This window comes from Peromyscus leucopus, chromosome X (genome assembly GCF_004664715.2).
Source record: "Peromyscus leucopus breed LL Stock chromosome X, UCI_PerLeu_2.1, whole genome shotgun sequence".
NCBI classification, from domain to species: domain Eukaryota; kingdom Metazoa; phylum Chordata; class Mammalia; order Rodentia; family Cricetidae; genus Peromyscus; species Peromyscus leucopus.
The window spans coordinates 133,272,530-133,299,943 of NC_051083.1; the positions used below are offsets into that span (position 1 = coordinate 133,272,530).

Genomic DNA, 27,414 nt, shown 5'->3' on the forward strand with positions numbered 1-27,414 from the left:
GATAGTGATGACTCAGATTTCCTGAGTGTTAGACTAATTTTCCTATTCCTGGATCTTCCTGTTTAGCCTGCTGAGTTATCAGACCTAGAACATGTCATTCAGGAAGAACATGGCAAATAGCTTCATTAGACTGTGGGTGCTTTGGGTGAGGAGCTGGCTGCTTCTCCTCATTGCTTCATTTTTTGCTTTCTGTTGGACCAGGGCAGTCTGAGATCTAGAATTTTCTCTATATAGCAATTAGAGAACAATAGTGTTCTCTCATATCTGGGCATGATGGTTCACACCTATAATCCCAGCACTTGGGAGGTGGAGGCAAGAGGATCACAAGAGTTTGATGGCAATCTGTGGTCTGCATTGTGGGTTTCAGGCCAGCCTAGGCTGTACAGTGAGACCCTATTTTAAACAAGCAAATAAATGTCTCATCTCAGTTTTAAAATGTAAGTCTTTATTTCCAGGGTTTGGGGAGCACCTGTGGCCTACTTGCAGGAGTCAGGTTCTCTCTTTCCACCATGTGGATTCCTGAGATGAAACTCTGGTCTTCAGGCTTGTCAGTAAGCGCCTTTACCCACTGAGATATCATCCTGGGTTTTTCCTCACTTTTAATCTTCCTGCCTTCAAAACAAAGAAAGCAAACTTCTTGCTTCTGTGTTGATATTAGAATATCAGGCTTTTATGTAGCATGTAGTGCATATAATTAGGAGTCAGTTTCGCACTTAAGAATGCAGTTCACAGACACTCATAAATTTCAGCATAGTCCAAGAATATACCACACTGCATGGTAATGCTAAGATAGACTGTAGTAAGAAGTAAACACATTATAATGTATAGCTATTTATATGTTACTAAGTCAGAGTTTTCTCTTTGGGCATTTTGCTTTCATTCATGTTATAGAGTACACAGTATTTCATAGAAATGCATACAACAGCTAGTCATGCCTCCTTACAGGTGCAAAGACAAAGCTCTGCCAGAGCATACTGATCTGCTATGTGTGCAAAGCACAGTCATGTCTTCCAAGTGCTAAACTGCACTTTAACATCATCAAAATGATAGCAATAAGAACTCCCATTGTATTCTGGCTACCACCAGTGGGCACAAGCCAGGTCCTTTAAATCTATTATCTCAAATCATCCCTACTGTACAGATTAGTATGACATAGAGATAGCACTACCTTGTCCAAGTCCTCCAGCTAATAAAGGTCAGAACTGGATTTGAGCCACTTTTGACCATGTTAAGAGCTTGTCCTGTTTTTCTCTACATGATAACAACTTTTTTCTTTTTCTGTTTTTTTTAACTTTTTATTTCAAAATAACCACAAGCACATATGATCATGTACAAATAGTAAAGAGAGGTCTCATGCACTAATCTCCAAGCTGCCTCTAATAACTATATTGTTTGATCAATCAGAAAGTAGGTTAGGAGGCCAGAGAGATGCCTCAGTGGGTAAGAGCACTTGCTGTGCATGCATGAGAACCTGAATTTGGATACCAGCACCCACCCCAGTACCCATGTAAAAAGCCAAGTTGTGGCTGTGCATACACCTATAACACCAGCGCTGCAGGGGAAGAGATGCAGTTCAGTAAGAGAACCTGTCACATAGGAATAAGGTGAAGAATGATAGTGCAGGACACTTAATGTATTCCTGTGGCCTCTACACACACACACACACACACACACACACACACACACACACACACACACACACACACGAAAAGTAGGGAAAGGTGCTCAGCACACTACAAATAGTACAGTTAGCAGTATTTGATTGTTAACAGTTTTGTGAATGTCTTTTCATACATTCTGTAGCATTTGCTACCAAGTAACCACCATCAATAATGAAGATATGAAACTGTTAGAGTACCACAAAAGAATCCTTTAGACTCATGCTCTCTTCTCATCTCCTGGCAACTGAATCCCTGTGCTCAATTCCTGTCTTGTCATTCCAAGACTATTACATAGTTGGATATGGTGGCACAGGCCTCTAGCCTCAGCACTGGGAGGATGAGGCAGAAGGATCAGAAATTCAAGGCCAACCTGGACTACAAATAAACTTCAAACAAAAAGAATGGTATATAAATAGAATCACATACAAGCATTGTATCTTGAGATTGGCTTTACTTATACTGCAGGGTATCCCTAAATTTTTTCTAGGTACACATATATGGTTGACACATTGTGTATACTAATAAACTTATCTGAGGGTCAGAGAACAGAACAACCACTAGATTAGACATAGAGGCCAGAAAATGGTGGCATGCACACCTTTAATCATATCACTTGGGAGGCAGAGATCCATCTGGATGGATCTCTGTGATTTCAAAGCCATACTGGAAGCTGAACCAGGCATGGTGGCTTATACCTTTAACCCCAGGAAGTGAAGGCAGGAAACAGAAAGGTATATAAGGCATGAAAACCAAGAACTAGAGCTTTTTAAGTTTTTAGGCTTTTAGCAGCAGTTCAGCTGAGATTCATTCGAGTAAGGACTTAGAGGCTTTCAGTCTGAGAAGTTGCCAAGGCGAGGTTCGAAGTGGTTTGTTTTGTCTCTCTAATCTTTCAGAATTTACCCTAATACCTGGCTCCAGGTTTTTCTATTAATAAGACCTTTTAAGATTCATGTTACACACATATATTTGTTTCCATGATATAGATATAACCACAGACTTATAATTTGAATTTATAGAAAACTCATAACCTAAACATAATTTTGAAGAAATACTAGTTTATTTTTTTCTTTTTTCTTTTCTTTTTTTAGGAGAGGATTTAAAAATGAATGGAATATTTTTCTTTGTGTCCCCAAAGGGCATTTTCGAAGAATAAATGTTTGTCTACCTTTAATTTTTTTCCTTACTGTCAGTCACTTAACTCACCATCAAAGTAAATTTTTGGTTGAATGCTCAGCCCCCCAAAATGGGGCATTTATATCACCTGCTCCAAGGCTCAGAGAACATCACAGAAGAGAGGCAGAAAGAATATGAGTCAGATGATAGGAAGGAATGCTATAAAATGCTGTCTTCTGGACATAACATGACTGTGGTACCATAACAGCAGAGGCTACCTGCACAAGACTGAGCCCATCAACATTACATTGGAAGTTGGAGGGACTCATATGGCCCCATCCCTCCCAGAGGAACTATACACAGTTAATGGTTGCTAGTAGAGGAAAAGTCATATTTCTCAATAGTACAGTCACTGATAAGTTGCCCGTGGTCCCATAAATTACCACACATTTATACTCATGTAATTAACCCTAACTAAATTTAGAGGTCACGAAAAAGGACATTAAGGTAGGAAAGAAGTAGTTGTTTGGTGTGCGGAGAGAAGGGCAGAGGAGAATATGGTGTGTGTGTGTGTGTGTGTGTGTGTGTGTGTGTGTGTGTGTGTGTGTGTGTCTGTCTGTCTGTCTGTCTTTGTCTATGTCTGTGTCTGTGCCTGTCTGTGTAATTGTGAGAGAATAAATGTGAGTGACTTCCCAGACCCCTGGAATTATAGGCAATGCAAGTGGTTGAGGATGCATTTTGGTGGCATACTTGCCTATTGTAATGTTTGCTTGTTTATGTGTGATCTATATCATAGTTTTACTCTTAAGTGGCTAATGTACCAAAGGTTAAAAAAATCAAAAGCTTATGATTATTTTGACATTTTTGCTATTTTCATTATACTGACAGAAACACTGACTTTTGTAATTTTGTCCATTACAGGATTCTGCTCTAATACTTGATGTTCCTCTGGGTGTGATATCAAGAATTGAAAAAATGGGAGGCGCGACAAGTAGAGGAGAAAATTCCTATGGTCTAGATATTACTTGTAAAGTAAGAGAATTGGTACTTTCTTATACAAAGAAAAGGACAAATTAGTATTAAGTAGTAGAAAATTAATGTGGGCTTAAAAAATAAAAATCATTTCCCTGGGTGATATTACACACCTTTAATCCCAGCATTCAGAAACAGAGGCAGGTGGATCTCTGAGTTCAATATCATCAAAATATCTTGTTAATCTCAAATTCTAGGCTTGAGGTTTCCCTTCTGAGTTGAGATTTTAAAAGCGCCTGGGGGAAGAGTTCCCACACAAGGAGCCTCCTGTAGTCAAGAGTGAGGCTTCCACAAAGAAGTGGTTAGCTCATTTGCTTGATGGGACAGAAGAAAATTTATAGATAACATTTCTTAAGCCTTAAGTTTGACTCTACTCCTCTGCAGGTTGTTGGAGCACCATAGTTTTCATAGTCATATGTCTGTCCCATGGAGTTGACTGATAGTCCTTCCAGCTACTTCTGGCCCCACCGACCATCCTCATGTTCATCATTTTTTCTTCCTTTTAAATGACAGTTGTAAGTTCTTAGGAGTAATATGATTGAGTTAAAGAGTGTTTTCATGGCTCTTTATGGCACCATGTATCACTACCTAGACACCTTCATACTATGAAAGGAAGGAGGCATACAAGAGATTTTGTCCTTTGTGAGCAGGATGCCTCCTTAACTATAACAACCATTTTCGGTGGCAGTGGCCTAATACTTTATTTGGGGGTGGTAAGTGGGAAAATTAGTTGTGATAAGGTTTAGCCAGTTGTTACAGCAAAAATATTACTAAATCTGTGTTCACCCAAGTGCATACTAGGAACTTGACATTCTATCCTTATCACAAGCCTCCCAGACAGATGTATAGATGGAGAATTTCAAAAGAATTGGGAGCTTTGCTGCTATGGTCCAATGAGTGGCAAAGCTGAACTCCTGATAGGCGGCGGTAACCTTTTTGTGAACAATGGTTATGTTTTCTAGCAAGGAAAAGTGATTTCCATGTACTGGGTATGGGAAGACCACTGTCTATAGCATTGTGCTCAGTTCTAGAAAGAGCTAGAAGGAGTTTGGTGGTCATTTGCCCAGTAGATCTTAAATGTGTGCATCAAGATATCCAGAAAGCTTTTGAGAAATGTAGATCTTTGAGTTCTAGTCCAGAGCTGACGCTAAGGTATGCTTTAAAGACCAAGACTCAGAAAGTGTCCCAGGTGACTGTCAGACATCTTGCTAGTACAGAGATTATCATGCTTCAAGAAAAAGGTCCAGAGAGCAAATATTTTAGGTTGTGGAGTTACATGAGATATCTGTTGCATATTCTCCTGTATATCTTGTAAAATAATATTCTTGTCTTAAGGACTATACAAAATGGCCTAGCTAAAGGTGCTGAGCCTTGATCACCATGAGCCCATTATCTGTATGTTAGAGAAGTGAAGCATTCACAAAGTGACATGACTTGCCTTGGTGTTGCTGAGGACTAATGAAAGAACCTGTTTTAAGACCTAAGTCATTTTCTAGTCTCTGGTGCTGTAATTTCTAAAAGGCCAAGTTCTTAAACTTAGTTTGCATTGGGAATTCAATATGCAATTTTCCTCTCCAGATTGTAAAAGATCAACATGAATATGAGCAACCAGAATCCAAAGGATTACTCTTGCCTTGAGATTCTCTACTGTGCCTCACCTCAGATGCTTTTGTTTCTATTGGAATCTGAACTGTTTTCATGATTTTTTTGCCATCCCAGCTACTGGCTACTGTGTGGGGCCTGGAAGTATAGAGATTTAATTTGAAAAAGGGTCTTTGTATTTTGTCTCAAAGGATTCATGGAAAGGGGTATTATATTAAGCATTCAAGGCAGTGTGGTTGATAATTTGGTGACATTGAAGTGACTGTCATCCCAGTAAAGTACTTGTTGCCTCATCAATAAGAAAATTCATATTTAAATATTAACCCTCCCAAATGAATAAAAGGGTACAGCTTAGGAACAGCTTACCAGGAAAAAAAAAACCTCAGTGTTACATACAATAGTTTTTTTTTAAATTGACCTATACTTCAAATAGATGGGGCCTTAGAGCAGTGTTATAAAGCAACATTTTTTAAGGCAGGGTCTTATGTCATCCAAGCTGGTTTGGAACCCATGTGTAGCCAAGGCTAGCCTTGAACTCTTGATCTTCCTCAAAGGTGCTGAGTTTATAGGCATATGCCACTTAGTCCAATTGTAGCATAACCTTTTAATAAAATTACCTCCCAAGAAACACTGTCATAAAAGGCACACTCCATTTTCTTAGTAGCAGACCTGACATTGATATAAAAGAAGTCTGCAGCAGTGGGATAAGCACTTGCCATCCTGTTTCATATATCGCCTTGCACCTGTAGTTAGTAATAATGATACCACAGCACTTCTCTCCCCAAATAAGGCTGTTATAGCTGTGTACATGTGGGTTTCACTCATCAGTAGCAACATTCATAGAATGGCTCTTGGTTATAAAGCCACAGGAGAGAAGGTAGTTGTGAATATGGGAATTATTACCCTACAGGACCTGTACCACTTTAAGTAAAAATTTAAAGTCTTTTTGTAAAAAGGAAGGGCAAACAATACTGCCAGACATTCTTCTTGCTCTTCTTTCCCATTTCTACTTACTTGGTTTAAAGACAGTATAGTATATTGAGGTAGACAGTCATGTTTTCTTTAATAATAATTAAGCCATTGGGTGTCACCATAAGATCCAGTTGGCAAGCATATTGAGTCTAACAGGGAGACTCTTACACCATAAGGCTCTTTCCTAGTTACTCTTCCCTAATGAGTCAAGTTGGAAGAGACCAGGTATGACTTACAGTTAGTGTATGCTCCTGTTTATGTTCCAGACTAGGCAATCTGCTGCCTGTGAATCATATGCCTTATTCACTTTAGTTTTCTTGTTGGCAAGGAAGAATTTTTTTTTACTGTAATTGCATCTGAATCAGATGACAGAAAGTGACTTGAGTCATTCATGCTTCGACATGTGAAAAGTATTCCTCTGAGTCACTGGTGGATCACAATAAATATTGACTTGGAAACAGTCTAAATTGGAGCAAAGTGGTTAAGAGAATGATGTTGTAGTGCTACCAGTGCCCTATGGCAGTTAGAAGGAAAATTCCTTATAGGTCCTTGTGGCCTGACAGTTGGCAGCTATCCAGTGCTATACCTGTGGCTTCTTGGAAACCTGTTGGATGTATCTCATCTATTGAAATGACTTTTCCTTTCACATGATTATCATGAACTAACAACTAATACCCAAAGATTTTGGGAAAATGATATAAATTTGTTTTTGGACTTTTTTTCAGTAACACACTTTTAGTTTGGGCCTGAAATGTAGCTGGGTGTTAGAGTGTTTGCCTGGCATGCATGAAGCCCTGGATTCCATCCTCAGTGCTATAAAAATTAAAAAAAAAAAAAACAAAAAAGAAAGCATAAGATCCTGGAGCTGTCAAGGCTCAGTAGCTGCCATCTGCATTCAGAATGATTGATCTTAGGTCACTCAATGGTGGGTTTGGAGTCTTATTCATACTTTACTTGCCTTCTGGGATGTATATGGCAAAGCGTTCACTGGCCCTTCAGACTGAAGAATTGTGAAGTTTAAATTTATTCCTGGGTTGAAAAGATGGCACAGCAGTCATCAGTGCTTTGCTGCTCTTATAGAGGATAACTTCACTTCTTAGCACACACACTGGGCTTCTTACAACCACCTCTAACTCCAGGAGATTTAATACCCTCTTCTAGCCTTTGCAAGTATCTGCATACACACACACACACACACACACACACACACACACACACACACCACACACACACACACACACACACACACACACAAATAAATAAATAAATAAATAAATAAAAGTAGAATAAATCTGTTTGAAAAGCATTATTGATAAACAAAAATCCCTTTGCAAAATATGAATGTTGTAATATGTAAGATGGCAGGGGCTGAGGTTCATTCCTTAGATAGTCCTAGAGTCCATGAATGATTGAAAGATAACCTATAAAACACTCATTCTTAAAAATAGGATAGAATACTATCTTTAATACAAACAGTTATTAAAGGACCGTATATTATTTAGATTCCATTTAAAAGTCATTCTTGCTTATTAAAGAGATGTGTGTGGAGAGCTGCCATTAAAATCTGCTATTGATCATTAATTTATAGTTCCTGAGAGTAAAGTGCTATCTACTGTAGAGTACATTACTGTGGCTTATATAGAACTCTGTGAAAGTAGAATTGAATAGTAAAAGTTTATTACTTATATTACTTGTATGAGAAAATAAAATGCTAATCATCTAGGGAAAAGTGTGCATTTTAATGACACATTTAACAATATTGAGATTATATTTGATAGCAGGTACCCTTGAAACTTTATATGACTTAAAATACTGTTTAATAACTAAAGTTCCTTTCAAAGCAGTGAACATAGGGGTAGAAAGTGAACAGATGAAGAGCAAAGCATGGCTGGGTATTTTTTTTTCTAGACTGTGTTTCTACTGTCTTGTCTTCAGCACTTTGGTTTGGAAACTTTTGTTTCTGGTGAAGTGGTTAGTCTTTACTTTCTTGGCTAGAGTGGGACTATCTCCAGGTCTTCTTAAACTGAATTAAGTCAAGATATCATAGAAAAATGTAATTTTCTTACTAGTCTAGATAAATTGCCTTTATATATAAGTGAATCTTCTCCCTTAACTAAAGAGACTTTTTGGTAATTATAAATGTCCTTGAAGACTCAGCTGTGCTTTCTCTTTGCTTCTAGGATTTGAGAAACCTGAGGTTCGCATTGAAGCAGGAAGGCCACAGCAGAAGAGATATGTTTGAGGTCCTCACAAGATATGCCTTTCCTCTGGCACACAGTCTGGTAAAGTCCAGGGCTCCCCTAAGCATCAGCATGTTTTGAAGTCTCTGTGAAAACTGCTTGAGAATTTGGCTACTCTTTCTTGGATTCACTGCTTTGTATTTTCTGGTGTGGCACATTTTAAGTATGATTTACTCAGCTCCAGAAGGGTCTCCTCCCTACTAGTACAAAATAGCCTGGGATCTTCTTGTGCTTTCCAGCCATGAGTGTGCCCTTTAAAACCTAGTCTGTGATAGTAAGAAAATAAAATGGCTTAGAAAAGTATTGTTAAGTCTCTTCCAAGAATTCATCACTCTTCACATTGGTGCTAACAAGCTATGTGAAGCAGACTTTTGTGGCACCAGTTCAAAATGGGAACAGATCCACTGATCCTAAGACCATTAAACAAAACCATACTTCCCTCTTTCCTCACTTCGCTCTTCCTCCCTCTCTCTTTCCCTCTCTCTCCTTCTTCCTCTCTGTCTCTCTCCCTCTGTCTCTCTATCTCTGCCTCTGTTCCTCCCTCCACCCATCCATCCCTTTCTCTCTCTCTCCCATGAGACAGAGTGTCATGTATCTAAGGCTGGCCACAAACTCTATGCAGCCAAGGATTGCCTTGAACTTCTGATACTCCTGTTTCTACCTCAACCGGAATTACGAGCGTGTACCACCATGGTTGGTTTATGTAATGCTTGGATGGGACCTAGGGCCTTATGCATGCCAACTGAGCACTCTACTGACTTGACCTACATTTGCCTAGGCTAACTTGAAACTCATGGTCATATTACCTCATCCTCCTGAGTGCTTGAATGACAAGTGTCTGCTACTAGGCTTAACTTCTTTTTCTTACTGTCATACCTTGCTGGCATCTTATCCCTGTCTTCCTCTGCTTCAATCTCCACAAACTTAGAGGTGAACACTCATTGAGGGGAGAACAAGGAAAATAAATAATTCTTTTTAAATGTATAAATAGTTTTATTAATTAGCTATTATTTTAAAATGAGATCTTATGTCGCCCAGGCTGGCCTAAAACTCACTATATAGCTGAGAATGACTTTGAATTTCTAATCCTCTTTCGTCTACCTCCCCAGTGTTTGTGTTATCTTGTCTGGTTTATGAGGCATTGAGGATCAAACCCAGGGTTTCATGAAAGCTAGGGTAGTACTCTCCAAATTGAGCTACATCCCCAACCCAAAACAGCTTTGTTATATGTAGAAAATACATGAGAAGCAGACTGAATGGAGTGCGTGGAAGAGGGATCATATCACAAAACTGTCTTATATTGTTTTTCTCTATTTCTTTTTTTGTGATATTTCATCTGTTGTCATAGTAGGTTTTGTTTTGGTTTGGTTTTGGGGTTTTTTTCTTCCTTCCTTCCTTCCTTCCTTCCTTCCTCCCTTCCTTCCTTCCTTCCTTCCTTCCTTCCTTCCTTCCTTCCTTCCTTTCTTTCTTTCTTTCTTTCTTTCTTTTTTGGTTTTTTGAGACAGGGTTTCTCTGTGTAGCTGTGCACCTGTCCTGGAACTCACTTGGTAGCCCAGGCTGGCCTCAAACTCATCCACCTGGCTCTGCCTCCTGAGTGCTGGGATTAAAGTGGGTTTTTTTTTTTACAACAAAGATGTGAGATATTTTTCTCCTAATGATACAAGACTTTTCTCTCTCTGGATCTTACCACCAGCAGTTTTTTGAGTCACAGGAAATGCTCACCTGGTAGAAGGGAGAAGCTATCAGGAGGATCTAATGAGTGCTCTTACATGAATGGCAAATGAAAATGTGATGTGCTTTGGCAATAATTCTACCAAAGTTTTCTATATTTCTGATCAAATAAGATTTTTAAAATATTTCTATATAAATATTTGTATGGGAATAGATCTAAAATCTTTTTTTTGTCAAGGAACATGTTGTATTTTGATTTATGTATATCTATTTCTGTATTATTAGAAATTGAAGGAATGACTCACAAACAGGTTTGAGAAAGCTGAAGCCCTATTCCATCTTCCTTCAAAATCTTGAGCCATCAGCTTTCTCTTTTCTCTGGCATCCTTTGTGTCTTTTAAAGCTTTCTCATTTCCATGTTAGGTATCTTGTTTGGGAATCCATGTTGAGGAGACTTTATAGGTGTAGATTCTCTGACATTTGTTGGAAACACTATTTAACAGCCAGCTTTCTGTTCCTCTGGCTCTTATAATCTTTCTTCTCCATCTTTTGAAATGAGCCCTGAGCTTTAGGTGCAGGAATTGTGTTATAGATGTATCAGTTGGAACTGGGCATCACATAATCTCTTATTCTCTGCATTTTGATCAGTTGTAGTTTTCTGTAATGATCCCCATGTGTTACAAAGAGAAGTTTTTTTGATAAGGGGTGAAAACTACACTTACCTGTGGGAATAAGGATAAATATTGAGAATGTAGTTATGAATTATGTTGATTTAGAAAGTGGAAGTTGTAGGTTCTCTTCCAAGATCCATGACTTATCTTGCCTTGCATTGTTTTAGGCTTCCAGTACAAGGCATAATTTCTCTTTTGTTGAGCAGGTCTTATATATAACTAGAAGGTTTTTGGTTATCACCAAGATATGTGTGCCACTATTGCACCCTTATGGTTTTTATGTCATGTTGGTTATTCTGGTTTATAGACATCATAACTGTTAAGACTATTATTTGCTTTCCTTCATTGGAAGTTTCCACATGTGGAGGATTAATTTGATCAGATTAATTGTGGAAAGGTCCACTCTAAAAGTGGGAAGTACCCTTCCCTAAACTTTGGTCCTATAGGGCACAAAAAGGGAAAAGCTAGTTAAGCTTAAGTATTCGTTGTTCTTTGCTTTCTGACTGTGAATGTGATGTGATCAATTGTCTCTAGCTCCTACTGCTGTGAGTTCCCTGCAATGATGGAATGTACCTTTGAACTGTGAGCCAAAATAAACCCTTTATCCCTTGAGTTGCTTTTATCAGGATATTTTATCATAGTGATAGAACACTAAGTAATACAGAGCTCTTGACCTCTTGTTGGCTAAATGATTTCCATCTGCATTTGATTTCATCTCTTCCCAAATTCAACAAAATTGAACTCCTTCTTGTATCTTGGCTATTGTGTTCCAGCACCATTTTGACCTTTCCTCCTCAGTCTTTATTGCCCTTGCTTTTTCCTTCAATGTAAAAATCTTATCAGTGTTCCACCCTCAGCTTTCAGTTCCCATTATGTTACCAGCTTTGCTATGGTGATTTCATTTATTCCCATATAATGGAGTTATCACTGTGTACATGGCTTCTAAGTCTATCCCTGACATTGCCCTGGAGTGAATCTAACCTCTCTAATCCTGAATAACTCCCTTCCAGAAGTCCATGTGCTTTACAAGCTCAATGGGACCCTTTCTCTCTACACATCATAAAACCTGTTTTGTGGGGGGTTTTGTTGTTGTTTTGTTTTGTTTGTTTGATTTGTTTTTTCAAGATAGGGTTTCTCTGTGTAGCTTTGCGCCTTTCCTGGAACTCACTCTGTAGACCAGTCTGGCCTCAAATTCACAGAGAGCCTCTGTCTCCCAAGTGCTGGGATTAAAGGCATGCACTACCACTACCCAGCATCGTTTTTGTTTTTTTGTCCTCTGTGTCCTCCAAACTTGAGGATCCTTAGTTGCTCATGTTCAGTAATCTCAAGTCACCTTTAAGAATCTTTCTCCTGAAGCTATATAAGACGTGAGGAGACAGGAAGGAACTAAAGGCTTTTCAGCAGAAGCATCCCTTTCAACTAGAGGCTTTTTCGGGTGAGGACTTAGCATTTCAGTCAGAGGATTTGTGGAATTGGTGAGGTGAGACGTGGCAGTGTCTTGTCCCTTTGTCTCTCTGATCTTGAGGCAAATTTTCTTAGGGTACACAATATATCACCACAGGTTAACAAGATTGGGTGGGCTAGAGGAGTTGGCCACATTTCAGATTATAAGCCTCTTCCCACTGTACACTCAGACAATTACATGGCATATACCTCTGCCTTACACAGAGACACACTGATGAGCAACATATGGAGTGGAAAGATGATAAAAGAATGAGAGGTCAGGACCTTCTTTTCTGAGAAAAGTTAGCACATGCAGAATCACAGTGGTATCATATAACCAAGGAACAACAGAATGCCAGCATTAGACATATAGACAAATTCTGTAAAGATATAAAATATAAACATTGTATTATGCTAGAATTTTAATAAAAACTACAGCAGCTTTGCCTGACGATTTTTCTTGGTCACTTTGACCATTAAGAGTTAATAATACACTGCTTGGGGCATGGCAAAATTCCCAGGGTGGCTTGAAGATTTTGCTTTTGTCTAGTGTCCTTGAAGCTACCAAAGCTACCAGCCTGAGAACAGGCCGTAATATACCTCCAGATTCTTAAAAATTGGATTATAGGGTTAATGAGTAAGAATGATAACTGTTTATTAATGATATGATTTATGTTTTGGAAAATCAGAAATGTATCCATGCTTACTAAATGCTGTATAAATAAAGAAGCAACCTGTTAGCCTGAAAAAAAAATCTTTCTCCTGACTTTCCTTTCATAAGTTTATCAGTTGCAGCTCCTGTAGGTCCTACTTGTTACTCAACTATTTTTCCCCATTTCTATTTGTGCTTCTTCATTTAAACCATACTTCTAAATTGGTTCCCCCTCTTTCACTACCCTCCTTTTCCTTTTTTTCCAGTATAGTATAGTGCTGTTATCCCTTGCACTTTTTTTGTTTTGAATTTAAATACAATTGTGCCTTGGGACATGATGGTACATGCCTATAAACCAACACTTAGGAGACAGAAGCAAGGTATTTCTGTGGGTTCAGTGTTACCCTGGTCTACATATCTCAAAAAAAGGACAATCATGCCACTGCCCCCACAAAAACCTCAGAAACTCTTCATGATTCATACCCTATACTTTAACCGTGCAAGACTGCCTTTTTCTTAGATTGTATTTTTGTCACCTTAACTTACAATCCACTTGTCTCTCTAATGCCTATCCTCCAGTCATCCTTTAGTGTCTTACTCAGTCTGAGTTGCTGTCCCATGCTATGAGTGGTCCTCTCAAGAAATCATTTTCTGTTTCATTGTTAGGTTCCTTTCTTGGAGTACATAACATAGCTTCTTTGTGTGATAATTACATCGTAATTTTCTTTACCAGCCCTTCCTGTCCATTATTCTGTGAGCTTATCAGGGCAGGCATCACCCTTTATCTCTCTAGCCTCAGTATAGTGGCTTCTGTACAGGAATGCTTTTGTTTATTTGGGGAAATGCTGGCTGAGGATGGAAAACAGCTAGGCGGGCAGTCTACACTGAGCTATATCCCAAGCCCACACATGGGCTGTTACAATGACAGGATTTTAATTAAACTGTTTCATTAGAAGTGATAGAAAAATGATTATATGGAAATGAGTAGAATAGATCTTTCTGTCAGGACCTCGAATCCTATGTCTATCATTGGAGGGAGGCATCCACAGAGAATTTGATATTTAGGGTTGTGGTACATGGATTGTTTTTTATGTCTATTCTGGAAATTCTTGGTTCTTTCCTTAGGATATCAGTAATGTTATATACTCGGGGGGAGGGGAGACATAAACTGAATTGCTCATACAAAGGTTTTAGAAAACTTCATTCTCATTTACAACATTTAACTACTAAAATTCATCCTTAAAAATATGTAAATCAGTCATTAAAGCAATGTAATAAACAAATCCACTATTGATACTGCTTTCCTAAATTGAGTTCATTTCAGATTCCTGTGTAGGGTAGCATAGAGAACAACCAAGGAAGTTGAGAAATAGTGCAGGATGAATGATACAGGTAGTCTAGTGGGAATGACATGGCAAATATGTGTAGTTCCAATATAGGGTAGTTTACATTCAGTTGTGTAAGAGGAATACAAAGGAAATTCATGGGGGGTGTCTTTCAGGAAGGGGTTTGGAAGAGCCTGTATGGATTTCATAGCCAGTAGGCATTGGACCTTAAAGGATGAATTTAGTTTCTAGTGGGCCAAGAAAGTGGAGGAAGTGGGATTTCAGGCTATAGGCAAGACCTGGCCCTCAATACAGAAAGAGGAAAAGCTCACATTTCAATGTGTTTGAGATGGAGCTAGGGATGAGATCTGGGATCATCTGGTGAAGGTTAATGCTAGGGTGGAAGGAGAGCTTGTGACACAGGAAGTAACAGAGACCTGCTAAGGTTCACAAGGAAATGGTGATAAAATGAAGACATCTTCAGGTAAAACAAATAGGAGAACTGCAGGCCCTAGACAAGGACTTGAGTGGGAAGGAGTGGGACAAGAGACTCCACAGACTTAGGCAGCAGTGTGGTCAGAAAGGGTACGGACAAGGATGCATTCACTTTGGTTCTCAAGTTTAAGTAATGGGAAGGGTAGCCCTCTGTTGAGAGAGTAAGGAAGTCAGAAAAGGATTTACTTTGGGAAAATAGTTGAAAGAGAAGGGCAGGGAGGAGAAGCCTCTCCTTATCTTCATAGGCCCAGTGTCTACTCCAGTGCTTATGAGGATACATAAGTCAATTAGCAGTTTAGTGGATAGTAGTTTGTAAAGAAAGAAAAAGAGAGAGAAAGCAAAGGAAGCAAGGGGGAAAAAGAGAAAGAAAGGAAAGTAGGTGTAGCTGGAGCTATCTCCAGTCCCGCCTGGGCCAGCAGCCACTCAGACTCAAATAAACACACAGACACTTATATTATTTAAACTGTTTGGCCTAATGGCTCAAGCTTCTTGCTATCTAGTTCTTATATCTTAAATTAACCCATTTCTATAAATATATACCTTGCCACATGGCTCGCGGCTTACCAGTATATTACATGTTGCTTCTCATCGTGGCGGCTGGCAGCGTCTGCTTACTCGGCCTTCCTGTTCCCAGAATCCTCCTCTCTGCTTGTCCCACCTATACTTCCTGCTTGGCTACTGACCAATCAGCATTTTATTTATCAATCAATCAGAGCAACACATTCACAGCATCCCCAGAAAGTAGGAGTAGCAACCATATCTAGAGAAGAAAATTTTACCCTTTAATGTGTGAGAAAGGCAAATGAATGTATCTGTGGACAGAGGAAAGTAAAAATGCTCCTTTCCCCTCCCCCTGCTTTAATACAACAGAAAGAGGGGTCCTTTCTAGACTTGGATCCTGGAGAAGGCAGAGGGTTAAGGGCTCAAGTCCCCATTTGTGAGGCAGAGTTTAGAAAGGAAAAAGGGTAATTATTCCTATGAGACAGGAGGTGAAGAAAAGTTTCCAAACTGCTACAGTGGGGATTCAAATGTATGCCAAGAAGACTTCCTGGCAGCATAATCTAAGTGTGATTGCATTGAACAATAAAAGGGCTGCTGCATGAATAGCACCACTTGATGAAAAATTTGAAACTGTTAAACTAGTATGGATCATCTCAGTCATTGTTGTCATTATTTGAAGTCTGAAATAAACTTGCTGTTGAATGCAAGAAATGGTGTCTGAAGGGCAAGAGCTGAGCTGAGTTCATGTTTATTGAGACTGCCCCTTTGGCCCTCTCTTGCCTTCTGAACCATTACTATCTTCACCACTTAACATGTTCAAATCAGGACTTAAACTTGAAATTCAACTGCAACTTTTATAGCAGCACAGAGCTCTCAGTGTGCATGGCTTTTAGGTTGCATTTTATGTTTCATCTGAAATACTTCTTGTTTGATGTCTGCTTTTCAAACATCAGAAGTTATCACAAATTACGTGTAGCTCAGCATAAATTTTAGAGAAGTGATATGGCTTTGTAAGGAGAAACCAGAGTCAAGTACCTGTGTGCAAAGCATGGAAAGACTACAGAAACAGTTTGTCAACATAACAAAATATGGCAAAGTTCAGTTGTTGATTTGCTTGATTGTTTGGTCATTTTCTATTCAAATAGGGCAATCAAAATTTCTTATTTTTTTCTGGTTTTTTTATTTGTTTTCTTTTGTTTTGAGACAGGGTTTTTGTATGTAGCTCTGACCATCCTGGAACTCATTCTATAGACCAGGCTGTCCTCAAACTCACAGAGATCCACTTGCCTCTGCCTCCCAAGTGCTGGGATTAAAGGTGATGTCCAGCTAGATGAAAGTTTCTTAAAGTATCAGCCCCAGCCTATTAGTGACTCATGAATCGTTGTGTCTCCTTAATGCAATAGAATAGAAAACATGTAAAGCATAACAGCATAGGGGTGTATAGTTTGCTGAGATGTTTCTTCTAAGGGTGTGTGCATGTGTCGGGCAGTATGCTAGGTCATGGAGTTAGTTAATCCCTTACTTATAATCACGATCCAGAAAGTTTGAAAGGCACTCTTTAGATATAAAGCATAAGGTTCAGATACCAGCCTCACATGTGCTACTGATACGGAGAGCTATAAGGAGACTTGATTGCAAAGCTCATCTAGTGTGCTACAGCTAGCATAGGTTATGGGTTCAGTGACCTCTGTCAGAGTGAGGCTCAGTGAATTTCCTGCATAGAGACTTTGAAAGTCACGTAGTATTTATGTGATTCAGTGTTCTCATCTGCAGTGTGAATAATAATAGTTCTTACCCCATAGATTTTTTTGTGATGATTCAAAGTGCCCATAACACTGTCTGACACTCAGTAAGTGCCTAATAAATGCCAGCTGTTCTGTTATTAGCCCACCATTTTTCCCAGCAGGTATAAGAAATAAGAATGACTACTACAACTCCCCACAGACTATTAATAAAGGAATTGTGATAGTGTGTGGGAAACTTTAAGCCCTTTAAAAAAAGATGCTATATAAAGATTAGTGGTATTATTAACAAACCATGGGTTGTACATTGATAAAGGACTAGAAGTCACCAGAGTATTAAATCCAGAAAGCATCCGAACCAGTAGTGCAGAATAGAAGTGATGCTATGGAATGAAAGGAACCCTTCAGAGAGTACTTTCCATCATTCTCTTTCTGTTTCCTCAGTCTATGCAGACTTAACTACTTTTAGGGAAACATGCATAACTCACTTCAGATTTGTGTTTGCACTTCCCATTTCTTAATGACATTCTAGATTAAGGTTAAGAACCACAGTATTTCCCCCTCATTCTTCTGTGAGCTGATGAGCAGTCGTGAAAGTGCAGCTTTTGTTTTCATCTGGGAGTATGACACATCTGACCTTGTATCTGTTAAGGTAGGCAAGTGTAAAGGGGCTTTCACTGGCTGTCTCAAATTTCAGGAGGAAAGCAACTAACTGGCTTGCTCAGCCTTCGCTGTGTCTGGTGGCATGTTGCCTCCAAAGATGGGAGCAGTGTCTTTAATTGCACCTCCTGAACATTGGCAGGCATTAGTCTCCTTGGTCACCTTTAGTTTTCATGGTATCTGCTGCTTATTTCTTCTTGCCTAGATTTTTCTAAGTATGTGTTTCTATTTTTTATTAATGCATAGTAATGTATATTCTTGTAGGCAGTAATGTGACATTTCATTTTATATGTACAATTGGTTTTTTGGAGGGGGTCTGGCTTTTATGAGATCAAACCCTGTCATGTGAATTAAGCCCTGGACCATTTTACCTGTGTCCTCTCCTGCTCAACTTTAAATGTGCTGGCTTATAAGTAAAATTAAATAAAAATTAGTGAAGTGAGTTATGCACATATACTTTTGATCATTTGAGAGTTAGTTTTATTCTCTGCCTTTGTTATTCAGCTCAGAAATGGAGAAATATTTCTAGATTATATTAAAATTTTAAATGACACAAAGATTTAGTGGACTCCTCCTTTTTAGGTTGATTACAGAATGAACAGATAAAAGGAAATATCGTTTTGAGATCAGAATTGAAATGAGAAGTGCTTGTACACATTTCCCCGTGTTCAGCCTACATGTGACTTAAGTACTATAAAATATGTCTTCAATTTTCTGTTTATTTTTGGTGCAGGCTGTTTTCCCTTGAATAAGCAATAAATTAGCTAATTTTGGGGCTAGGTGGTGAGCCCCCAAAGTGTAAAAAAAAAAAAACACTAAGAACCTTGGAGATGAAGATGGGTTTTGTGGCAGTGTGACATAAAGAAGGCAGAAGATGCCAGCAAAAGTCAGTTAGACCTTTGAGCATGGAATGAAGGAGGAAAGAAAGCCACAGATTCAGATTCAGCAGTAACTTCATCATTGTTCTAAATGGCCACCATTCTCCTTGCATGTAGCCTTGCCTATAGTAAGTCTCATTCTCTTTCTCTCTCCCACCTGCTCTCTTTCTCTCTTCCTCCCTCCCCTCCCCAAACTGTGTGTGTGTATGTATGTATGTATGTCTACCATTTTACTCTTTTTTACTGTACATAATCTATGTTGATGGAGGAGCATTTCTGCAAAGATTCAGAGATTTTACCTCACAACAAAGGCCTGGGCCACGATGAACCATTCATTATCTGCATAACTTACAAAGAAGTTCCATAAATACATTAGTTTATTTCAGAAAAATAAATAAATATTCTTCAAAAAAAAACCCTAGCCATATTTTTCAATCTCCTGTCTTGCCTTCTGAGAGACTTAACCTCTTTCTCTTTGATCTCTCCCCTCCACTGCTGGCTTCCTCAAAGCCTTTGACTGTGTTTGGTTCTTCTCAGCATTGCCTAGCTCCTGGACTCAGGGTCTCATCTAGATACCCCTCAGAATTTCTGTCTGCTTCAAAAGAACTGAATTACCTGCCTGCCTATGCCTTATGAATATCTACTCCAGAACTCACTAACACCATCCATGTACCTGCCCCCACTCCCATTCATTCAGAACTATTCCAAAAATGGCACTAGACCTTACACATTATAAAAGCAGGGCTGAGGAGATGGCTTGGTTAGTAAAGCATACAAATATGAGTTCAATCCCCAGAACCTACATTTAGAAAACTGAGCATGGTGGTAGGTGGTTATAATCCCATTGCTGAGGAGGTTAGTAAGAAGATCCCTGGAGCCTGGACTAATTGGTGAACTCTAGGTCAGTGAGTGACTGTCAAAAAAAAAAAAAAAAAAAAAAAACACGGGGAGGGGAGTGGGATTTGAGATTTGAGAGATAGTTTAAGTGCTCTAGACCTGAGTTCAGTCCTCAGCCTCCACATCAGATGGCTCACTGATGCCCCCTTCTGGCTTCTGTGAGCACTTCGTTCACATATACACTCCCCCCCCCCACAATGAGTCTCTTGAGCCTTCCCTTATACTCCACACCCCTTCCTTTCAAAGAGTACATAGAAAATATATATAAAATATAAACCATTTCAGGCAGGGGTACATCCTTTGACTACCAGGATTCAGGCTGGGTAATTTCTTCCATTTTATCTTCTACTTTAGCTACCTCTAAGTTTTATTTGCTCTGGTTTTCTTTCCATTGTGTGTGAAAGTTGTTTTTCATTCTGTTTCAGACTTGTTTGACCAATGTTTATTATAATCTGTTCCTCTTCACTCAAAATTTCCATATGATTTTTTATTTATTTCAGCACATTATCATTTATAGTAGTGTCTAGTTACTATAATTCAAACTCTTTGTGGCTTTTCTACAAAAGGAGAAGCTTGAGTATGTTTACTGCTGTATTTCTGATACTACCTGGAAGCTCCTGTTCTTTGGAATATTATCTATGGAAATAGTCTGAGCCTGGGATTGAAAGGGTTATAAATTTCTTCTACCAAGGCCCTCAGGCAGCTTGAGAAGGTTTTAAATTCATTCTCCAGTTGGGAACAATTCAGTTTCTGATTTAGGGTACATGTTAGGCTGACCTATGGCTGGGGAGTCTCTCGGTAGACAGTTGTTAGAGATATGTTTTCTTCTTTGTTCAATACCAGTAATTCAGACTCAGGTTCTCTTGGAACCCAAAAGAGGTTATTTCCCATTTTATCCCCTGCTTATGTGGTAACATTTTGAATTTTGAAGGCCAGGCTTCTTTGAAGGAGGTTTCCAATATGAATTCCATCTTGGGTGAACCCACAGTTTGATTTTCCATCTCACAAACCCCAGGAGGCCAAGAAAACTAAGTCATTAAAGTCTTTATTCCTGTTTGTGCCTAGTTTTTGGCTTCTCTACATTAATTCCTCTCTCACAGGTTCATTAATACATCGAAAAACTTTTTCTATTATATAGAGTACTCTTTGTTGTGTTCAGCAAAAGTTTCATGATACAATTGTCCAAGGTTGTTTGACCTGTGCAATGCATGTGGTCAAGAATAGCTGTAAATGTAGCCCAACACAAAACCATAAGCTTACTTAAACGTGTTATGAGAAATTGATTCTGAGACTTTTGTGTGTAACTTAAAGTTTTCCTGTGCCTACCTGGCTCCCGTGTCCTTGCAGTCTTATATTAATTACGAACTGTATGTCCTGTTGGCCCAGGCTTCTTGCTAGCTAGATCTTACATCTTAAATTAACCCATTTCTATAAATCTATACTTTGCCATGTGGCTTGTGGCTTACAACTTGCTTCTTATGGGCAGCTGGCAGCATCCTCTCTGTTCTGCCTTTCTCCTTTCTCCTCTCTAGTTCGAATGTCCCACCTAACCCTATTCTGCCTCGCCATTGGCCAAACGGCTTTGTTTATCAACCAATCAGAGTAACATATTTTCACAGCATACAAAAAGACATTCCCCCATCATTTGTGGGTTTGTGGCAACTCACTTACACAGTTGTCAGGTGTGAACTTTGTAAATGACAACATTGTTTTGCAATGTGAAAGGGTTGGACATACCAGAGTATCACATTTCTAGATAATCCTCCCTCTTGGGTTGAAATTTAACTTTCCCTTTAGCTTGTTAGGTATAAGTGTCTTGTTCTTTCTTCTTCCTGCCTTTTTTGGTATAAATGTGAGTTTTCTAGAAAAGTATGTTTTCTTCTGCTTGCTGGGCAAACTTTCTCTCATGTCCACCAGAATTGCCTTTCTAAGCAAGATTTACAAATCTACAGTGTCATATTTCTCCTTAGTGGCTACATAGCTTTAAGTGCTTGTTTAAAATGACTCTCCCATATTCCCTCAAAATATATCCTCTATGTGCCTTACTTGATTCAAACTTCAAGATCATAGGCATTTTCTTTGCTGCTTAGCGATTACTAAATCTAAATGGTTCTTGTTCCCAGCCTGACTTGGTTCAGAAGTAGGCTTGGCTAGTTTTCCTACCTCTGTATGGTTTCCTCTCCACCATTCTGCTACCTGGATGCAGTTCTGATTGTCTCATCAATTTTATTGCAAACCTCTGTCTCTTCCACAGGATGGTCCCATCTCTGTATTTTTGTTTACTCTCCTATTCTCTTACAGTCAGACTGAGGTATTTGCTAATAGCCATGTATACAAAATATCCTAAACAGAGGAAGAACATAATACAGTATGACAAATATAATTTTACATTCATATCAATATACAAAATATTTCAAACAGGAGTAAAAACATATGTACAATATGACAAATATAGTTTTGAATTTGTATCATATACAAATTATCTTAAACAGAAATAGAAAAATAGTTTACATTTGTATCAATATATAAGAATCCATACCAGTGCAAGTTATCTAAGACTCATAAGATAAATTAGTTTACAAGTAGATACAATAATCTACCTCAATATCCTATCCTATGTATTCCCCTTCTATCTATTCCCTTTTTTCTTTTCCAAAAGGTGAATCCTGAGTCTAAACCTTATTGTTCCACCTCCAAACCTATTACAACTTATAACCAAATCTTAACAGCTGACAATTATCCATAACCCTGAGAAAATAAAACCTTTTGGGAGAGGGGACATCATTTTCTTAAAATCGCTTTCTGCTGTCTAGGGGGCAATGGTAGCTCATTGGGATCCTATAAGAAAGCTAAAACGCCTTGGGCACCAGAATATTGCAGATAATCCACAGATACTGATAATGGAACTATTTATTCAGAAATTATATTGGGGAGAACAACTCACTAGACAGAATAAGGCAAAATCATCGCAGAATCCTGGAAAGCTGATGTCCTGTCTCATGCTGCTCCTACCTGAGTCAGTCCACACCATGTGAGCCATACATATCCCTCAACTCTTAAACTAGCTCCAAGGCTAGGGGTTGGTATCTCAAGGTCATAGGTGGAACAGGTACGCACTACACTGTACCCTCTTCATCTATCTCCTGTGGAAAATTTCTAACTCCTTACAGTGATATTGTCCTCCTTGTTGTTTTCTCCATTTAATACCTTGTTTATAGTGGGTCCTCAGTAAATATTGACCCAATAAATATACTAAAGTTAATGGATGGAATAAATATGAATCTTTAGCAACCAGTCTGTTAGAATGATCTGTGTAGGCAAAGTGTTTATTCAACATATTTTAATTTTGTAAGTGTACATGTATGTGCAGGTAGGTTTACTCACTGTGTGGAGGCCAGAGGTTGGTATTATGTTTCCCTCAACCATTTCTCCACCTTATTTCTTTGAGACAGGGTCTCTCAATGAATCTGGAGCTCACCGTTTTTCAGCTAGGCTGGCTGTCAACAAGCCCCTAGTGATTCTCTTGTCTTTGCTTTTCCCAGTGCTAGGGATAAAGATACCTCCACATCTGACTTTTTACATGCATTCTGGGGTTGTGAACTCAGGTTCCTGTGCTTACAGATTACCCACTGAGCCATCTACCTAGCCCTCAATTTAATCTTTAAATAACTGTTGTATATTCCTGATTGAAAACCTAGGCTGGTGAGATGGCTCAGTGGTTAAGAGCACTGGCAAATGTTCCAGGGGACCAGAGTTCAGTTCCTAGCACCTACATGGCAGCTCACAACTGTCTGTTACTCAAGTTCCAGGGGTCCAACACCCTCACATAGACAGACATACATGTGGGTAAAACACCAATGTATATAAATAAGTCATTTAAACAAAAACAAAACAGTTTTAAAAAGTAATACCCTTCCTGTGTACTTTACCACATTATCCCATGCCTTCTCCACAAACAACCAGTGTATTCATTCAATGAATCACATGCCCACCTAGTGCTAGGGGAGACTGTGAGTATCGCTTATCCAAAGTGCTGGGACAAAATATATTTCCAATGTTGGTGTTTTCTGGATTGTGGAACATTTCCATAGGCTTTATAGGCTAAGCATTTATAATAAGAAATACTCCAAAACACAAAATTTGCTAAATATGCTATAGTTGAAATTTTTCATATTTGGAGCTCTGGAATTTTGGATTTTCAGATTAGGGATGCTCAACCTGCACAAGTTACTTGCAACCTTTGCCCCATTTAACCTTAATGGTAGCATGCAATATACAGTCTCTGTGTCTTGCTTTTTTGTTCACCAATAGAAATTACATAATGAATAGGCTTCTCCACTCTGTTTAAAACTAAACAGTATTCTCTTGACTTTGCTATAAATTATTAGTCTTTTCTTGATAGATATATATTAAAATGATTCCATTTTGGCACAATGTAAATACTTCAATGAAAGGCCTTGCATATTCGTCATTTTGTATATATTCACATACCTCTTAGGCTAACTGGTTTGAAGTAGAATTACTGTTTTTGTAAAATGTCACTTTATAGCAGATATACCAGTATACACTCTTGGTTAGAATGCCTGGTCTTAGCCTCTCCAATGTGTTAGTTTCCCATTACTGCTATGATGGACTGAGTGAATAAAAAAAGCTTATTATATTATAGTTTAGAGCTCAGAAGTGAGTGAAAGAGGCGGGGAGAGGGAGGGAGGGAGGGAGAGAGGGGGGGGAGAGAGAGAGAGAGAGAGAGAGAGAGAGAGAGAGAGAGAGAGAGAGAGAATATATGAATATTTTTGGGCTACAATCAAGGTATCTATACAGAGCTGCATTCCTTCTCGAGACACTAGGTTGGAATCCATTTCCTTGCCTTTGGGCCTTCCAGATGCCACCTGTGTTCCTTGTCTTGTTTCCCTTTTGCTTCTCTCACTGCCTCCTTTACCTCCCTCTTATACTCATTGTTCTCTTAGGATTATGAGGGAGTCCCAGATAATCCAGGCTACTTTCTTTCTGTTTTAAGGCCAGCTATAAGCAATCATAACTCCTTCTGGGACCTTAATTTGAGTGGCTCCAAAGATTAGATCACAGCCATTTTGGGAGGTCACTATTCTACCTACCATATCAACTCAGGGTGTCTTCTAACTCTTTTATCTTTGCATCATGATAGGCAAAAATGTAGAATCATAGTTCTGCTTTGTATCACATGAAATTGAATGCTCTTTGATATTGCACCATTATGTTCTATCTTCTGCTCATTTCATTTTTGGTCTTGTTAAGTGCAGGCACTCCTTGTTTAATAGCTCTATTGACTTGTAATATAAGTTGTTCATGCTTGCCTCAGTATTACTTTGGACTGTATTTATAGTGCTTTTGCTATGGAAAACTTTAGGATATTCATTTGGTAGAATTTGTTGACCATGTGGTAGGGATCCCTAAGACCATCTTCAGGTGCAGTGATTTCACTAGAACTTCCAAGGCTCAACATTTATTTGTATGATTTATTTGTATGTGCAGGTATGATTTATTACAGTCAAAAGGTAGAGAGTAGAACCAGCCAAGAGAAAGCTGCACAGGACAAAGTTCAGGAAACCAGCCACAGCATCCAGAGTTCTCTTCCAGTGGTGAGAACAGGATGCCCTTGTGATATTTCCAACAAAGAAAGGTCATTCTGGGTTTTTATCAAAAGTTGCTTACAAAGGCACCTATGCTCTAATGTTTATCAAAATTATAGAGTTGCTAAAAAGGGAGAGCATGTAAGACTTAGGGCCCAGTTATTTTAGAAGGAGTTGGTCATTAAGGTACCTGCTCTCTAGCATATACCAGATTCTAGACTCCAAGAAAGAAGTCAGGGGTAGAAATACCCAGGTCATTTATACAGAATACAGTTTCAGCATAGAAAACCACTTTAGTGACTTAGGTAATGGTGGGAATGCTCCAAAATCCAGATTTGTAGGTAACAACAAAGGTAATCAGGCCTTCATAAGGAGAGAGAGCTGAGGCCCATGAAGGCAGCTTTTCTTTGTACAATTTGCCTTTATAACTTCTGGGGTGTGTAGCTTACTTAGGAAATACTCCCCTGATCAGTACTACAAAAGTATTCATTATTGTATGTTCTTCTAGGAGTTTGATTTCTTTAGGAATGGAATTGGATGAAAAAAGAAATAAAAGGAAAGGAAAGGAAAGGACATGACTGCTCCTAGGTATGGTGGAGGAGAAATTAATTATAGATAAAATAAAGAGCATAGCAAGAGACAGGGACATCTGGGAGAGTCCAGACTGACATGACCAGGTTTAGCTGAGCCATGTGAAGAGAAGGTGGAGGAGGGAGAGGGGAGAGAAGGGAAACCGGTGCTGTAGCTAAGAGGGCAAAAGAGAAAGGGGGCCAGATAACCAAATATCTGGACTATATATGAAAGAGCCTTTGGGGAAAGGGCAACCAGGCCTGGGCTGGAGACTAGGATAGAGGGCAGGGTATGCCAGCCATACCTTGTAACAGGTAGGGACTGAGGGATGCTAGGAGAACCTGACAGCCAGGTCCACTTTGATATGTTAAATAGGCACCTCAGCCATTTGTCCCAGATTTGAAACTTAATAGGAATATATTTGTGCAGGGCCCTTGTTGTTGAAATACTATTTGTTGACTAGTCCACTGATAGATAGGTAGTCTATGATGTGTCATGTAGCTAGAGTTTTCCTGCCTTGCCCACAGTCAGGACAAATCTTTGTCACCCGCCAGTCCCATAGTCGCTCAGACCCAACCAAGTAAACACAGAGACTTATATTGCTTACAAACTGTATGGCCGTGGCAGGCTTCTTGCTAACTGTTCTTATAGCTTAAATTAACCCATTTCTATAAATCTATACCTTGCCACGTGGCTGGTGGCTTACCGGCATCTTTGCATGCTGCTGGTCATGGCGGTGGCTGCAGTGTCTCTCTGCCTCAGCCTTCCGCTTCCCAGAATTCTCCTCTCTCGTTGTCCCACCTACTTCCTGCCTGGCCACTGGCTAATCAGTGTTTTATTTATTGACCAATCACAGCAATTTGACATACAGACCATCCCACAGCAGAGTCATATTTCTCTTCTTGCACCAATCATTCTAACGGTGTACCAATTATTTTTTTGTAACCCAGGATCATGTGTATACTGGCCAAGTATTCTACCACTGAACCATAAAACCAGCCCAGTGCTATTTTAATTGTTGAAGACTTGGGCTTTTTTCCATTAGAGGAGGGGGCAAGGTCTCCTGTAACCCAGGCTAGCCTTGAACATGTTGTATAGATGAGGCTGTCCATGAAATCCTCTCCTGATTTTTTTAGCTCTACCTCCTGAGTGTTAAGATTAGAGATATGTGCTACCACATCTAGCTCTTAGCTGCTCACGATTTGTAAGATGTTTCACTGTTTGAGAGGGTGTAGCTAGAGTTTTCCTGCCTTGCCCACAGTCAGGACAAATCTCTGTCACCTGCCAGTCCCACAGCCGCTCAGACCCAACCAAGTAAACACAGAGACTTATATTGGTTACAAACTGTATGGCCGTGGCAGGCTTCTTGGTTACTGTTCTTATATCTTAAATTAATCCATTTCCAAAAATCTATACCCTGCCATGTGGCTCGTGGCTTATCGGCATCTTTTCATGCTGCTTGTCAGGGTGGCAGTGACTCCTTCTGCCTTCCTATTCTTTTATTTCTCCTCTCTGTTAGTCCTGCCTATATTAACTGCCTAGCCACAGGCCAATCAGTGTTTTATTTATTGACCAATCAGAGCAACTTGACATACAGACCATCCCACAGCACTTTCTCGAGAGGGCCTGGAATCTTTTTCAATGGGCCCCAACTGTCTCTACCCCAGGGTTTTTATAGAG

At 39.2% G+C, this 27,414-nt stretch overlaps 1 protein-coding gene across 6 annotated transcripts in view; it reads left to right on the forward strand.

Annotated features, from left to right (window-relative positions):
• Window positions 1–27,414, forward strand: part of Mtm1 (myotubularin 1) — a 138,404-nt gene that overhangs the window by 60,022 nt on the left and 50,968 nt on the right. For 4 of the 6 annotated variants that reach the window (XM_028856586.2, XM_037199281.1, XM_028856589.2 and 1 more), the window contains exons 5-6: window positions 3,696–3,806; window positions 8,561–8,662. In XM_028856586.2, coding sequence (XP_028712419.1) covers window positions 3,696–3,806; window positions 8,561–8,662 — 213 coding nt within the window. Of the gene's footprint in view, window positions 1–3,695; window positions 3,807–8,560; window positions 8,663–27,414 lie in introns of those variants that run through there. The other 2 variants (XM_028856587.2, XM_028856592.2) reach the window with 2 other exon arrangements.